The sequence below is a fragment of the Podospora pseudoanserina genome, chromosome 6 (genome assembly GCF_035222485.1).
Source record: "Podospora pseudoanserina strain CBS 124.78 chromosome 6, whole genome shotgun sequence".
Classification (NCBI taxonomy): domain Eukaryota; kingdom Fungi; phylum Ascomycota; class Sordariomycetes; order Sordariales; family Podosporaceae; genus Podospora; species Podospora pseudoanserina.
Genome location: NC_085925.1, coordinates 2996610 through 3009150, shown reverse-complemented (window position 1 = coordinate 3009150; position 12541 = coordinate 2996610). Strand labels below are relative to the sequence as shown.

At 52.0% G+C, this 12541-nt stretch overlaps 7 protein-coding genes across 7 annotated transcripts; 1 reads left to right on the top strand and 6 right to left on the bottom strand.

The window, feature by feature from the left end:
- Positions 1–707: 707 nt before the first annotated feature.
- QC764_607630 (uncharacterized protein) lies at positions 708–2598 on the top strand (the record flags this gene model as incomplete). The annotated part of the gene is made up of 3 exons (XM_062949262.1): positions 708–912; positions 980–1967; positions 2019–2598. 3 exons carry the CDS (start codon positions 708–710, stop codon positions 2410–2412), a joined length of 1587 nt encoding a protein of 528 aa, XP_062797937.1. The 3' UTR covers positions 2413–2598.
- Positions 2599–6227: 3629 nt separating this feature from the next.
- QC764_607620 (uncharacterized protein) lies at positions 6228–6842 on the bottom strand (the record flags this gene model as incomplete). Its single annotated transcript, XM_062949261.1, has 1 exon — positions 6228–6842. One exon carries the CDS (start codon positions 6840–6842, stop codon positions 6228–6230), a length of 615 nt encoding a protein of 204 aa, XP_062797936.1.
- Positions 6843–7254: 412 nt separating this feature from the next.
- On the bottom strand, positions 7255–8262 carry GUK1 (guanylate kinase; the record flags this gene model as incomplete). Its single annotated transcript, XM_062949260.1, has 5 exons — positions 7255–7314; positions 7378–7675; positions 7745–7884; positions 7968–8044; positions 8187–8262. 5 exons carry the CDS (start codon positions 8260–8262, stop codon positions 7255–7257), a joined length of 651 nt encoding a protein of 216 aa, XP_062797935.1.
- A 321-nt stretch (positions 8263–8583) lies between these two features.
- QC764_607600 (uncharacterized protein) lies at positions 8584–9117 on the bottom strand (the record flags this gene model as incomplete). The annotated part of the gene is made up of 1 exon (XM_062949259.1): positions 8584–9117. The coding sequence occupies one exon, from the start codon at positions 9115–9117 to the stop codon at positions 8584–8586; it is 534 nt and encodes a 177-aa protein (XP_062797934.1).
- Positions 9118–9601: 484 nt separating this feature from the next.
- Positions 9602–9784, bottom strand: QC764_0097280 (uncharacterized protein; the record flags this gene model as incomplete). The annotated part of the gene is made up of 1 exon (XM_062941014.1): positions 9602–9784. The coding sequence occupies one exon, from the start codon at positions 9782–9784 to the stop codon at positions 9602–9604; it is 183 nt and encodes a 60-aa protein (XP_062797933.1).
- Positions 9785–10145: 361 nt separating this feature from the next.
- On the bottom strand, positions 10146–11259 carry QC764_607585 (uncharacterized protein; the record flags this gene model as incomplete). Its single annotated transcript, XM_062949258.1, is given in 4 exon segments — positions 10146–10610; positions 10619–10727; positions 10880–10975; positions 11174–11259. Coding segments are annotated over 4 exon segments (756 nt in total).
- Positions 11260–11569: 310 nt separating this feature from the next.
- Positions 11570–12424, bottom strand: QC764_0097260 (uncharacterized protein; the record flags this gene model as incomplete). Its single annotated transcript, XM_062941013.1, has 2 exons — positions 11570–12148; positions 12209–12424. 2 exons carry the CDS (start codon positions 12422–12424, stop codon positions 11570–11572), a joined length of 795 nt encoding a protein of 264 aa, XP_062797931.1.
- Positions 12425–12541: the final 117 nt, after the last annotated feature.

Genomic DNA, 12541 nt, shown 5'->3' with positions numbered 1-12541 from the left:
GCAAGATAACCTAGACCAAGAAAGATACCCAGGCAAAACCTAAATATAGACTAATGTTTTAATCCACTCCCGTTCCATTGTTTCCTCTGTTTACTGACTCTCTCGCATGACAAACCCTTTGATATCCTTCTTAGCTAAGCAGCATTGCTTCTTATTCCCGAACACCGACACCTGAACCACCTCCTGCTCTTCGGTCACACCTGTCCCGGTCCCCACGTAACACCGTTGCATCCCGTCACCCTTCCGCGTTCCCCAAAATCCGCCGTCGGCCGGGCACGGCAGGGCAGACAAGCCAACCCCGCATACGTCGGAGGAAACAACTCCAAACAGTTGACTTGGCATGTCGGTACATAGGTGTCATTTAGGCGATACTTGGTAGTTAGCGATTTGACTCGCGGGATTGGTTCTCTAACAAAAATATGCCCGACCTGTAGGATCGTCACGTTATCGAGGTGCAAGATGCCTTACCTACAAGGCAGGATTTGAGCTCACAACGTATGGTGGAGGATCCACTTGTTGATCAGGAAGGGGAAGATGATACGGCAGGATGGGGGGAATGCATGTAACATACCCGGCTGCCAGGTAGCTGGAGATTGTTGGGGGTGATGAGGTATAAGTAATTGATGACCCTGCCGTGAAGTTTTCGTTCTACTGAATATCTTCACCACAGCAGAGCAAGACAGAGAGCAGCAACGACGATAACCAAGATGGCCATCATCGGCGCCAAAGAAGAACATGCCGACCCTCGGCTCACCCGCATTGCGCAGGCGGATGACGTCCCCTGGTACAAGAAACCCAACCTTCGCTTTCTGTATCTGATTCTTGTGCCGACTGGCCTCGGGGTGGAATGGACCTCTGGGTTTGACAGCTCGATGATGAACAGTCTCCAGGCTGTCAAATCATGGACTGACTGTACGTTACCTCTTATCCCCTCTCCGTATCCCTTACACTGACGCGGTGACACCCCCCCCCCCCATAGACTTTGACAACCCAACCTCCTCCCGCCTCGGCCTCCTCAACGCAATGTACTCCCTCGGCGCCCTCATGGCAATCCCCTTCATCCCAACCATCTCCCAGTACCTCGGCCGCCGCCGCACAATCCTCATGGCCTCCCTCATAATGTGCATTGGCGCCGGCCTCCAAGCAGGCGCCCGCAACAGCGACATGTTCCTCGCCTCCCGCTGGGTCCTGGGCTTCGGCATCCCCTTCGCAATCGTAAACGCCTCCTCCATGATCGGTGAACTCTCCTACGCCAACGAACGCGCGGTAATGACATCCCTCTTCAACGCATCCTGGTTCGTCGGCGCCATCATCGCAGCAGGGACAACCTACGGCACCTTTCAAATGGAATCAACCTGGGCCTGGCGTCTCCCCAGCCTGTTGCAACTCGTCCCGAGCGCGTTCCAACTCGGATTCATGCACTGGTGCCCCGAGTCACCCCGCTGGCTCGTCAGCCAAGACCGCGGTGAGGAAGCGTTTGCCATTCTGCAAAAATATCACTCTGAGGGTAAAGACGGGGACGAGTTTGTCAGATTGGAATACGCGCAAATTCAATCCACCATCGCGGCGGAGAAAGAACTTGCCTCGCGGTTTGTGTGGGGGGATGTCTTCCGCGACGCTGCCATGAGACGTCGTTTCCTCCTCGCAGCGGTAGTCGGGTTTTTCACGCAGTGGTCAGGGAATGGATTGTTGAGTTTCTACATGAAGAAAATTTTGGCGTTGGTGAACATCACGGATAATAGGACGGTGCAGCAGGTTATTCTGAGCAATACTTGCTGGGGGTTTATCAATGCTGTGCCAATTGCGTTGATCGCGCCGAGGTTTCCGAGGAGGAGGATGTTTCTGATTTGCACGATTGGGACGGCGGTGGTGTATGTTGTTTGGACTATTGCGAGCGCGAGGGCGACGATTGAGAATAGTAGCGCTGCGGCCATACCGGTGCTGGTGTTTATTTTTGTTTATTCGCCGTGAGTATTTTTGCGTCCTGGCATGGGAGATTTGACTGACATTAGGGGTAGGTTCTACAACATTGGTTGGAACGCCCTGGCATACACGTACATGGTTGAGATCTTCCCTTATCAACAACGCGCAAAGGGTATCGCGGTTGAGCAGTTGACGGTCCGATTTGCGGTCTTCTTCAACACATATGTCAACCCCATTGCGTTAGACGCCATTGGATGGAAGTACTACATTGTGTACTGCGTCTGGATTCTGATCGAGATTGCTACGGTGTATCTTCTCTTCCCTGAGACACACAACCGCACACTTGAGGAACTCAGCTTCATGTTTGAGGGCAAGGAGATGCAGGACAAGATTCAGAAGAACGTGGACAAGGTGCTCGATGTGGAACTGGAAGGGGTGAAGAGGAGGTCGTCGAATGATGGAATTCAAGCTACCGACCAGAGAGTGTAGGTAATCTCCGAGTCAATGCACTGTGAGACGGCAATGGGATTGTATTGAAGCAACAGCGTTCAAGAGTGTGTCAAAATTAATCCCAAGTTATACCACGCCAACAGCGTACCTTTCCGGGCATACATTCTTCCTCCCAATGATTCCCAGAGGCTTGGTCAGAGAAGTGGTGATGGTTAACAGTCAAACCTGTCCCCCTTCCCCCCCCACACACACACCCAAGATCTTCAATTCCAAGTCCTGTGTCGTTTTGGGAGTACGTTGATCCCGGCCGCAGAGCAACAGTCTCGGATATCCGTGTTTCGCGTGCTGCGTATTACTTACTGGGTTCATGGAGACTGCACACCTTACTCTCCTGTCACAGGTCGTAGGTAATGAAACCACAGTCCAATGGCCCTTGTTCTCCTTGCTCCTTTGGCATCGGCATCAAGTAAAATCTCGTCCCGCCATACAATGCCGCAAAACTGACGTAACATAAGAGTGTGCATCCATCGAAAAGTCTCGTAGTGAAGGAAAAACTCAGTCATTGATCCTCCAAAACAGCCGAAGCTTTTCAAAGGCGCATGCTGCATCCAGGGGCAGAAATCCAGTCCCGGACGGCTGAGAAAAGGAAGGCGACGCAGGGATGAGATGTGTTTTTGCTCCCCTGTTGGATGCTTATCGTCTGGGTTCGGGTACGAGAGCAGTCGCCACGGATAGTTATCCTCCGAGTCCAGCAAATTGACTTCAGCGTTCTCGTCGTCATGGACAATAATGTTGACCGACTCAAGGGAAGGGAGGCAGGCGGCGACTAGCAGACTTTCTATCTGCCGGGAGCCGAAAGCATGGTGGTTAACAGCGGGCTCAGAGCAGCTATAACACACCGCCGCCTCATAATCATTGCAGTTACTGTCCCACCAATAGACGGCGGGGCCGCCTTTTAGTGATATAGTCGCGAATTCCTCCTCGTAAGATACCTTGACGCACCTCCAGTCCTGGCATTGAGTCTCACCTGGCTCGGGTCCCTCATCCTGTTCATATGCGCTAACGGCGAAAAGCAAGCTGACGAACCCCAATGAGAAGGTTAGAGCCAGGGAGCACAAGTGGTGGTATCCTGAAAAGGTCTCCGAAGTGATCCTCTATCACAAGTGCTTGTCTTACACAGGCCACGTCTCCGGGGTAATTCTCGTAGGTGCGAACTAACACCTCGAGGAGGAATATGTCGTTCTCGGTATTCGCGAAAACTGTTTGGTTGTTGTATAAGTGAAAGGGTAATGTGCTTTGGTGAGCCTGATGCAGTCTTTCGTCAACTCGTTTCGCAGTAAGACATACACTTGCAACTTCTTGCAACTGACAGTAACTAGACCCAAAGCAGGAGGGGAGATCTGAGGGTGTTACTATGTTCTGATATTGGTCGAACGTCATGAAAAGTATTCGCTTTCGGAGAGACTTTCTGAACCGGATACCATCTCGGAATCAGCGATAGGTGAGGAACAGGAATCACGCGACGAGTCCACAGACATTGTTGAAGAATTGGCACAGGGCGTCGGTGGCCTTTTGATGCTTCTTCTCTTTTCGCTGACTGAACAAGGGCAACAAACTGGTTAGAAAGGCAGCAAAGAAATGGATAATGGGAACATCCAGAGTCCTTTCATGGCTATGAGCTCCTCAAAGATGCAAAACTGTATGTCAGGGGGGAGTTTGACGAAGTATTCGAAGGTCGTGATGGTAGGAGGAGTAACATCTTCAGCTGGGTCGGGATTGTTGTTGCTCGTGGTGGCTGACAAAGAGTCGATTGAGCCAGAAACAGCCATGGGAATGGCGGGCGCCGGGCATAGAGCAAAAGAGTAGGTAGGTTCAGGAAACTACGCTGGTGTTGGGTCTCGGGTTTGCTAAAGCCTCGTAGGAAGTCGCTTAGGACGAGGACAGATAACACAAAGGTTGATGAACGCAAGTATAGGAAGAAGACTGCGGCAAAAGGTCGTAGGCTGCCTACCACGTGGAGACATCATGTGATCCATTGTCATGTCAACTGTCGAATGCTTTCCGGATAAACGAACATATTGCACCAGAAAGGGCGGAAACTGGGGGCGGATGACGTGGTCATCTCAGGAATGATCGTTTGCCATGTTGTCTAGGTATATTTCTTGACCGCTGACATCCCAAGTCCACGATGCTCAAAGTACCCCGGTATAGACACGCTATTTGTGCAAAATATGAACTCCGCCAAATGCAAAATTAACCATCAATCTTCTTCTCCATCCACCGTTTCAGATCCGTCTTCCACCGAAACATCTCCGTTATGCTACTCGGTTGAACGGCGGGGCTTTCCATGATGCCGATTAATAACACACAAATGAATAGTCAGAAAGAATGGCTCCTCTGGTGATCTCTCTACTGGTAATACGAACAAGACGTTGCAGTTTCGAAAAAGAGAAGACAGTTGGTACGCGTTGTGGAGGGTTCCTACCACTGGAGGCCACCGCCTTCGCATCACTCTTGGTTTTGCGAAAATATGGCGAAAACACACACCGAACCCACAAACCGAGCCCACACACCGAGCCGACCAGAACCTGCAAAGTAAACGTGGAAAGTGACATGGAAAGATGATAGTGTGCCGGCTATGGAGAAGGCATTGATGTCAGTCCGACTGCAAGTCTCCTCCACAACTTCCATACGAGTGGACTTTGTGACAGGCTTTCTCCTATTGTGGTACCATACTGTATGCATAACTTGCCTTGGGGTTAGTTAAACGCGGACCAGGCACCAAGACCTTCAGCTTTGATGAAAAGAAAGGCTTTCTCAAGTGGAGGGGAGAAATTCGATGCCAAAGTTTGCTGGAGACTTAATCATTGAAACCCTGTCTCTTTCTATGCCGTGGCCATCTTCAACCCCACCTGCAATGCTACAGCAACCCTCATTAATCATACTCTTCCCAAGTTAGTACAAGCCACCAGGGCCGGAAGATTGACATCTCCCCCTTCAATCCATACGACGATCCCTCGATCTCTAAGACACAGCCTATCGACGCTTCCATTGTCGCCTCTTCTTGGGTGTACCATGCGGCTTCAGATCCGTCTTCCAAGGAAGTAAGTCCGACCCCTCTGGCACCCATCTGAGGTATCTGAAGCTCAGATGGGGAATTTTGTCTTTCCACACCTTGAGAAGCTGACTGTCCATAGGAAACGATGCTGCCCAATCCAGATCGAAAAATAACACTGTGACGAAAGCGTGAAACAAGACGTGGAAGTCAATAGGAGCAAACAGCTCGACCAAGATCCTCCGATAGACTGAAAGGTTTGTGGAGGCTCAGCCCCCACTGCGCTGAATCGTGAGCTTTTGCGATTTCCTTTATATCGGTACATTGCTGTAGCGGTCGTCACCCAACTATCTCCGAACACCAAGGCTGGTTCTTGCGGGCTCGGACCTGCCAGGGCCCGCCAGGGGGCGTAATCAGAGCCGAGTGAACCCGGCGGTGGAATCTCGTTATGAACAACATAGTGTATGCTTTGGAGGGCAGGAAGCCAAGCGGCAGCTAGTAGTACGTATTCCTCCGGCCAGGTGACCTTGAGATGTCCTCCCATAACGCGACCGCACCTGTCACAGGGCACCTTCTTAGGTCAATCGCTGGAATCGTAATCTTCCGAATCGCTTTCCGAGCAAGAGCTATCACTGTGATCCACCAGATCACGTTGCCGTTTCGGCTGGAAATGCCACCCTGGACACCCACCATCGGTCAGCTTTGACACCCAGACCGGCACAGCCAAGCGGCGGACGCCCTTGAGATGATCTGCACCAGGAACGATGGGGACCGGACTTATCAGACAGTCCGTCAGCTCTTAGTTGATGGTGTTCGCCGATCTGAGATGCAAAACACGGTCTGAGCGGGGCTTCTTTGACAGGACGAGGATGTCGAAATAGAACAAGTCATCCTCATCGTTGACGAGAATAGACCTGCCACCGTGCAGGCCAAATAGCGTCTTGTTTTGTTGGTGAGTTCGGACTACACGCCTTGCGAGCGAACATGTTTGGGCAATTTGCCGGAGACGAAGGTGATGAGGGATGGCGTTTGGGATATACTCTCGTCCGCGCCGATCTGTGCGCTTGAAATTTCCGAGAAGGCTCATGGTATCATGAGTTACAAAGCCGATGCCCTGTGCAAAGTTATGCCTGAGCCTTGTATCCATCCTCTCGTCTGGGTCAGAGCTGAACAGTGCCTTTGCCAACGTTCTGGGGAAACCGGTTAGGAAGTGCACTGCTGGGCCACGTCCTAGGTCTTCTAGGTCGAGCAATTGTTCGAAGACGCACCACTGTATCTCGGCGGGGAATTGACTGAACAGCTCAAAGGTCGCGGTTGGTTTAGTGGTAGAGCTGAAAGATGTGTTGACCATGGCGAGAGACAAAACGTCAACCATACCGGAGAGGGCATCGTCTTCTGTAGATGTTCCGTCCATCGTTGATTGTGTTGATGGCGGGTGCTCCCTGGTGGTTCGTCTTCAGAGAAGCAATTCGAGTTGGCCACGTCGAAGCAGAGGGAGGAGGTCCAGTCAAAGTATAAGCAGAGGAGGGAAAGCGAAAGGAATAGCGGAAGGGTGGCAACCAGTCTGTCATGGGGTACGGCTCGTAGGTTCAGACGAAAAGACACCGACTTGAACATGCAAAAAGGCGGAATCGCAGGTCAAGACGACAGATGATCCAAGTCCCTTGCACCTCTTCAACTGCCTCGTAGTCAGCCGCATTGTCAAACAATGGCGACCTTCTTCTGGAATGAGCACATGGAGTTGGATGCTAGCGTTCGAAATTGACGACAAGGTTGAAGGGATTCCATCTATACAACTCCAATCAACTCCAACTCCAAAACCTTCCTTACGCCTTGGATTCCGCAAAGACAAACTCCTCCAGCTCCTTGTACGCCTTTTCCAGATCCTAGATACCCAGAACGTTAGCACCTGTCTTTGCAACCAAGACAGACTCACACCCTGAACCTACGTCGTTGACAATGATCTTCTCATGCACTCCCGGCACTTTGGCATACTCGAGCTCAACCTTGGCCTGCTTTAGCCTCTTCTGGATGCTCTCCTCGCTCTCGGTGCCTCTCCCTCTCAGTCTCTGCTCCAGCGCCTCCTCGTTAGGCGGCGCAATGAAGACATACCGCGCGGGGTAGTTTTGCGCCTGGATCTGCTTCACGCCTTCGACCTCGATATCAAGCACGGTCACCTTGCCCTTGGCCTTTTGCTCTTCGATCGTCTGCTTTGAGGTACCGTAGTAGTTGTCGCCAAACTTGGCGCTATTCCGAAGGCGTTAGTCAGCTTTCTTCCTCCTCTCTGTGTAGATCTTTGTGTGGCGGGCGTGTTACCTCTCGACGAACCCATCAGCTGCCTTGAGCGCCTCGAACGCCTCCTTTGTTACGAAGTGGTAGTGGACACCATTGGTCTCACCGGGGCGGGGGCCACGTGTGGTGTGCGAAACCGAAAGAGTGAATGTGTCGGGGTGGTTCTGAGTAGACGGGTCATGTCAACATCGTCGGTCTCGTGGTCTCGTGCTGGGAAACTGTTGCGCGTGGGTAGGGTAGGTCATACTTGGAACAAGCGGCCATAGAGAGTTCCCTTTCCGACGCCGGAGGGGCCGGAAATAACGATAGGACGAGAATCAGGGACTGTTTGTCGAGGAACATCAGCGGTGTTCGTCAAGGTGCGCATGCCCCTGGAGATTTCGGATGGTTCGGAAATGGCGGGGCAGAAAACGCGGAAGGCCGGGTTCAGCGCTATCAGGGCAAGAAGACGAGGAGAGGAACTGACCTGGAGCCATTGTATGTACAAAGCGTGAACGAAGGACGTTGAACGAAGATCGGGAAAGCTGCTGCAACGGTCGCATGGTCTGGAGAAAGAAGGCGCCGTTTGGAAATTGGGCCACTCTGACGAGGGTTCTGCCCAGGCACAAAGTTTGGCGTGCATAACTGCCCCACTCAATTGGCTTTCAGGGTCTGACTGTTCCTGAATGACGACACCCATGACTTTGAGGATGACATTGTGGTATCTGAGTCACTGGTACCTCATTTTTCTGCTTTAATGCAATTACATAACATAAGGGTTCGTTGATAGATTAAACATCGTACGCATTGTCAGCAAGCCAGAGTACATCCGACCCAATCTCGCCCAACCCTACCCCTAACCCTCTCCGCCAACCCCCCCAACCTCACGCCTTCTTCTCCTCCCCCTCCCCCTCCCCCTTCTTCTTATCAACCATATCATCCGGATACTTCTCCCAGGCCTCCCAATTCCCACAAAGATTCATCCTCGCACTTCTCGTCCAGATGTGCCTCGCCCCCATCCCCTCCCAATTCAGCCCTCCTTCCTCAGGCCAGTCATCAAACGTCCCCGCCTTGAAGCTCATCATCTCCCTCCAGCTCCCATCTGGCAGAATTCCCTGGTGCATAATCCTCACGCCGCACTTGGGACAGAAATAACATCTCATTGTGTTCCCGCTGTCAGTCCCGTGCTCAAACACTGACAACTTCGCCTCCAAGTCCACGGGTAAGGGAAAGACTTGGTCGGTGGGGTAGTAAACAGAGGTTCCAAACGCCGAGCCTGATTGTTTTTGACATGTTCGGCAATGGCAATGTGCCATGCCGGAGGGGGTGCGGGAGGGGGTCGTCATGGTTATGTAGCCGCATTCGCACGAGAGCGTGAAGCCTTTTCCTTGCTCTTGGGATTTGTCTGGGGAGGCCATGACTGCCGATGTTGTTGGTGAGGGTTTGGTGATGCTCAACGATGTATGGGCCGATATCTAGCAGGCCTTTTTATATTGAGCCCAGGAAACGGCGATGAATTACGCAAGCGGCTCAAACAGGAAGATAAACACCGTTTGCGTTAGGTAAGCATTCCGCTCGAGTTCAGCAAAGGGCGCGTCAGATAAAAGAGCCGTGTGTCACAACGTTACGGCTTGGCGGGCATAGCGCGGAGCAAAAGGGACAATGCGGGGGGGCTGGTATCACGTCATTGGGAATAGTCTCACTTCGGGTAAAGCGATATATTGTTGGCAGTCTTCAACCGTTCTGTGGGGGAGACGGGTTCCCTGCGGTATCTCCAAAGATCATCTAAACAAATGCATCCCATAATATAAATATACGCCCAAAAAACAACACAAAAGAGCGGGCTGGTATCCATCTACCCATACAGCAACCTCCTGAACACCTTTATAACCCGATATGCCCCTAGCAACCTGCGTGACAGACCTTTAAAATGTTCCAGCGTATCCCTAGCCCAAAGATAGATATTGTCCTGACGATGCAGAGAGGTGACGAAGTCATGTGCAGACGCATGCCCGAGCCTGATGAGGCTGGCCCAGGTCTCCCACGCCTATCCAAGTTCCGATGATACCCACTCAAACGGCCCATACTTTTTCTTCCAATGACTAAAGACCTCCCAAATACACTCTAAACGCCCGCCTAAGCTTCGATAATGCCCGCTTGGGTCTTCAAAACGCCGGTCCAAGCTTCGATAGAGCCCACTTGGATGGCCCGTATGCCTCTTGCGGTCGCGGACAGGACTTTGAAGATAACCTCCAATGCATCAACGCTGACCCAGCCTTCGATAATGCCCCCCTGGGTTGTTGAAGGGGCTCTCTGAATTTCGATAATGCGCAATCGGATGCTGATCATGCCCACCAATGGTGTTGTTTGCGTTTGTCTGCGCCTCGCCGAGTTTCGATAATGCCCACTCGGTTAGTGATGGCGCCTGTTGGGAAAGGCATAAAGCCTATGGCCAGCTCCTCCCATGACGACCCGGATGCTTAGTAGCGAAAGATTTGAGCCGTCCCCTAAACGCCTCGATATCTTCAGCCTCGGCCCCCACAACACCGGTGCCCTTCTCCCTCCACTTCCCAAGCAAACTCTCAGCCATCTCCTCCACATTGATATCCAGGAAAGCCGGTCTGTGGCGATCCCTGCCCTCCGAATCAACCTCCTCTAAGACCACAATCTTCTCCTGCCCGTACCAGGTATGCCATATTTGGCCAACCGCCTGCACCATCCACACCACCGTCATGACCACGGCCCACAACAGCACGAAAAACACCATAAACCCAGCAACCGTGAGTGTATCGCCCACCTCGCCAACCACCCACTCCACCAACTGCTTTAACACCCCAATCCAACCTGTGCCCGTTACAGCATTGGACCACCCCCTCCGCTGCCTCAACCAGTCACCCCCCAACCTCCCAACCTCCCAACCTTCTCCTTCATCCCAATATTTCCCAAAACCGTCCCAGCAGGACTACCCCCCTGGCGCTCGCGAACGGCAACTTTAGGCTTGGCCACGCCCGTCTTGCGCTCGGGCGAGCTGCTGGCAAAGGCGCGGACAAGCGTCGCGGGAGGGCTCACGCGTGCGGGCAAGACTCGTCCCCCTAAAAATTATTAGAGTTTCTTTATAAAAAGAAAAAGAAAAGTAACAAGACCAAAAAGCCAGAGTCAAAAATGTGTGGGGAAACTTACAATCTTCGTCCCGAAGCAACTTCACAAAGGAGTCCCTGGGGCAGGGATTCGCCCTCATGCCCTCCACCCTCTCCCTCTGCACCCTCTCCGCGTTCTCTTTGGCCCGGGCCAGGTCAGTATGATCGGGTTTCTGGCATTCAAGACTTGTTATTGATCTCAGGTTAGGGAAGAGCAAGGGAAGATTGTGTGGTGAATGTGATGGATTGGGGTGGGCTGAAACTGAAAGATCAAAGAGTCTAAGGCACAGAGCGACAATCATGTTGGAGATGTCAGTAGCCTGGGTGAAAAACTTACAACTCGAGCCGCAAACCACCACGCACCCGGGTGCCAATCGAGTGTGTGAGGGCGACCGGGGGCGCGCGAGGTGGCGAGGAAAGCATTCGACGACGAAATTTCTGCTGTTTTGAATTTCGTTTGCAAACGTTAAAAATGAGGTTTGCTGGGATATCGTGATGTCAAGTGCAAGAGAAAAAAAGGTCAAAGGAGAAATCCAAGCAAGTCTGAAGAAAAAGGTGGGTGGGCTTCCCCAGCCCTCCTGCCATTGTTGTGACCACGGCCCAATACTGGCAGCTCGACAATGCACTTTTTAGTGCGCTCTATTCACTATTTTCCCTCTATTGTGGAATGACCACAATAAACATGAACCCCACTTCCTCAGTATTCACGGCAGTGTCGACATCATGCTGCTATTCACGGCGATCGTCGCTCCTGGCGGTTGCTATTCGAAGTCTTCCAACTCCTTCCAGTCGGCGAAGTGGCCATGATCTCGGCGCTCTTCTTTGCTTGCTCCACAAGATAATAATCCCCAAAGTCAATCTCATCCACACCATCACCATGGTAATTTCTCGACTCCGACACTTGGAGGGATGTCTGCTTCCAGATCAACCCACCTGGGCTCGTACCCTCACCATCCAGTCCGCTCTCTGGGTCCTGACGACCCTTATTGGGATTCCAAAAATACTCCTGGTGCTGAATCTCAGCCAGCTCCGTCTCAGATATCGTAAGGTCAGTAATAGGATTGACGCTCCTCGGCCCCATTCCACGTCTCGGGTTTTTATCCTCAAGCCTGAACGCTCCATGCTTCGAATCTGAACGGCCAGAACGTGTCATCCTGCCCGTTGTTGACTTGAGGGACTTTAGGCTTCCCAAAATTGGTCGACCCCATCTGTTAATTAGGGGAACACACATGGGAAGATTGGAAGTCACCACAGCCACAAACGTCTCCCGGACGGCCCAGGAACCTGCTTGTTGAGCGCCGTTGATGGGATCCTGCAACACCCCAGGTCAGTTACTGTCTCTTTTTTTGCACTGACATTCTGTATAACTCACTGTAACAATCAGGATACATCGCAACACTCCTGCCACCGTCACAAACGCTCCACCAGAAAACAACACAATGAGCCCAATCTTTTTCATCGGTCTCATGGTAGCACGCCATAGCATGGGTATGGGAATGCTCATGAGGTAAATGTCTGTGGAGACATTCAACCCAAGAGTTACAAAGATGTCAATGTTGGAGATGGCCGGTTGACAGTGATCTGACATGGTGTTAGCATTCGGTGTTTTGGGTACAACAGATTGGAGACTTGCTGCCGGGATTTGGATAGATTTGCCAGTTCCTCTCGAGAGGACGGCAGCCCAGCAATATTGACAGGAGGACGG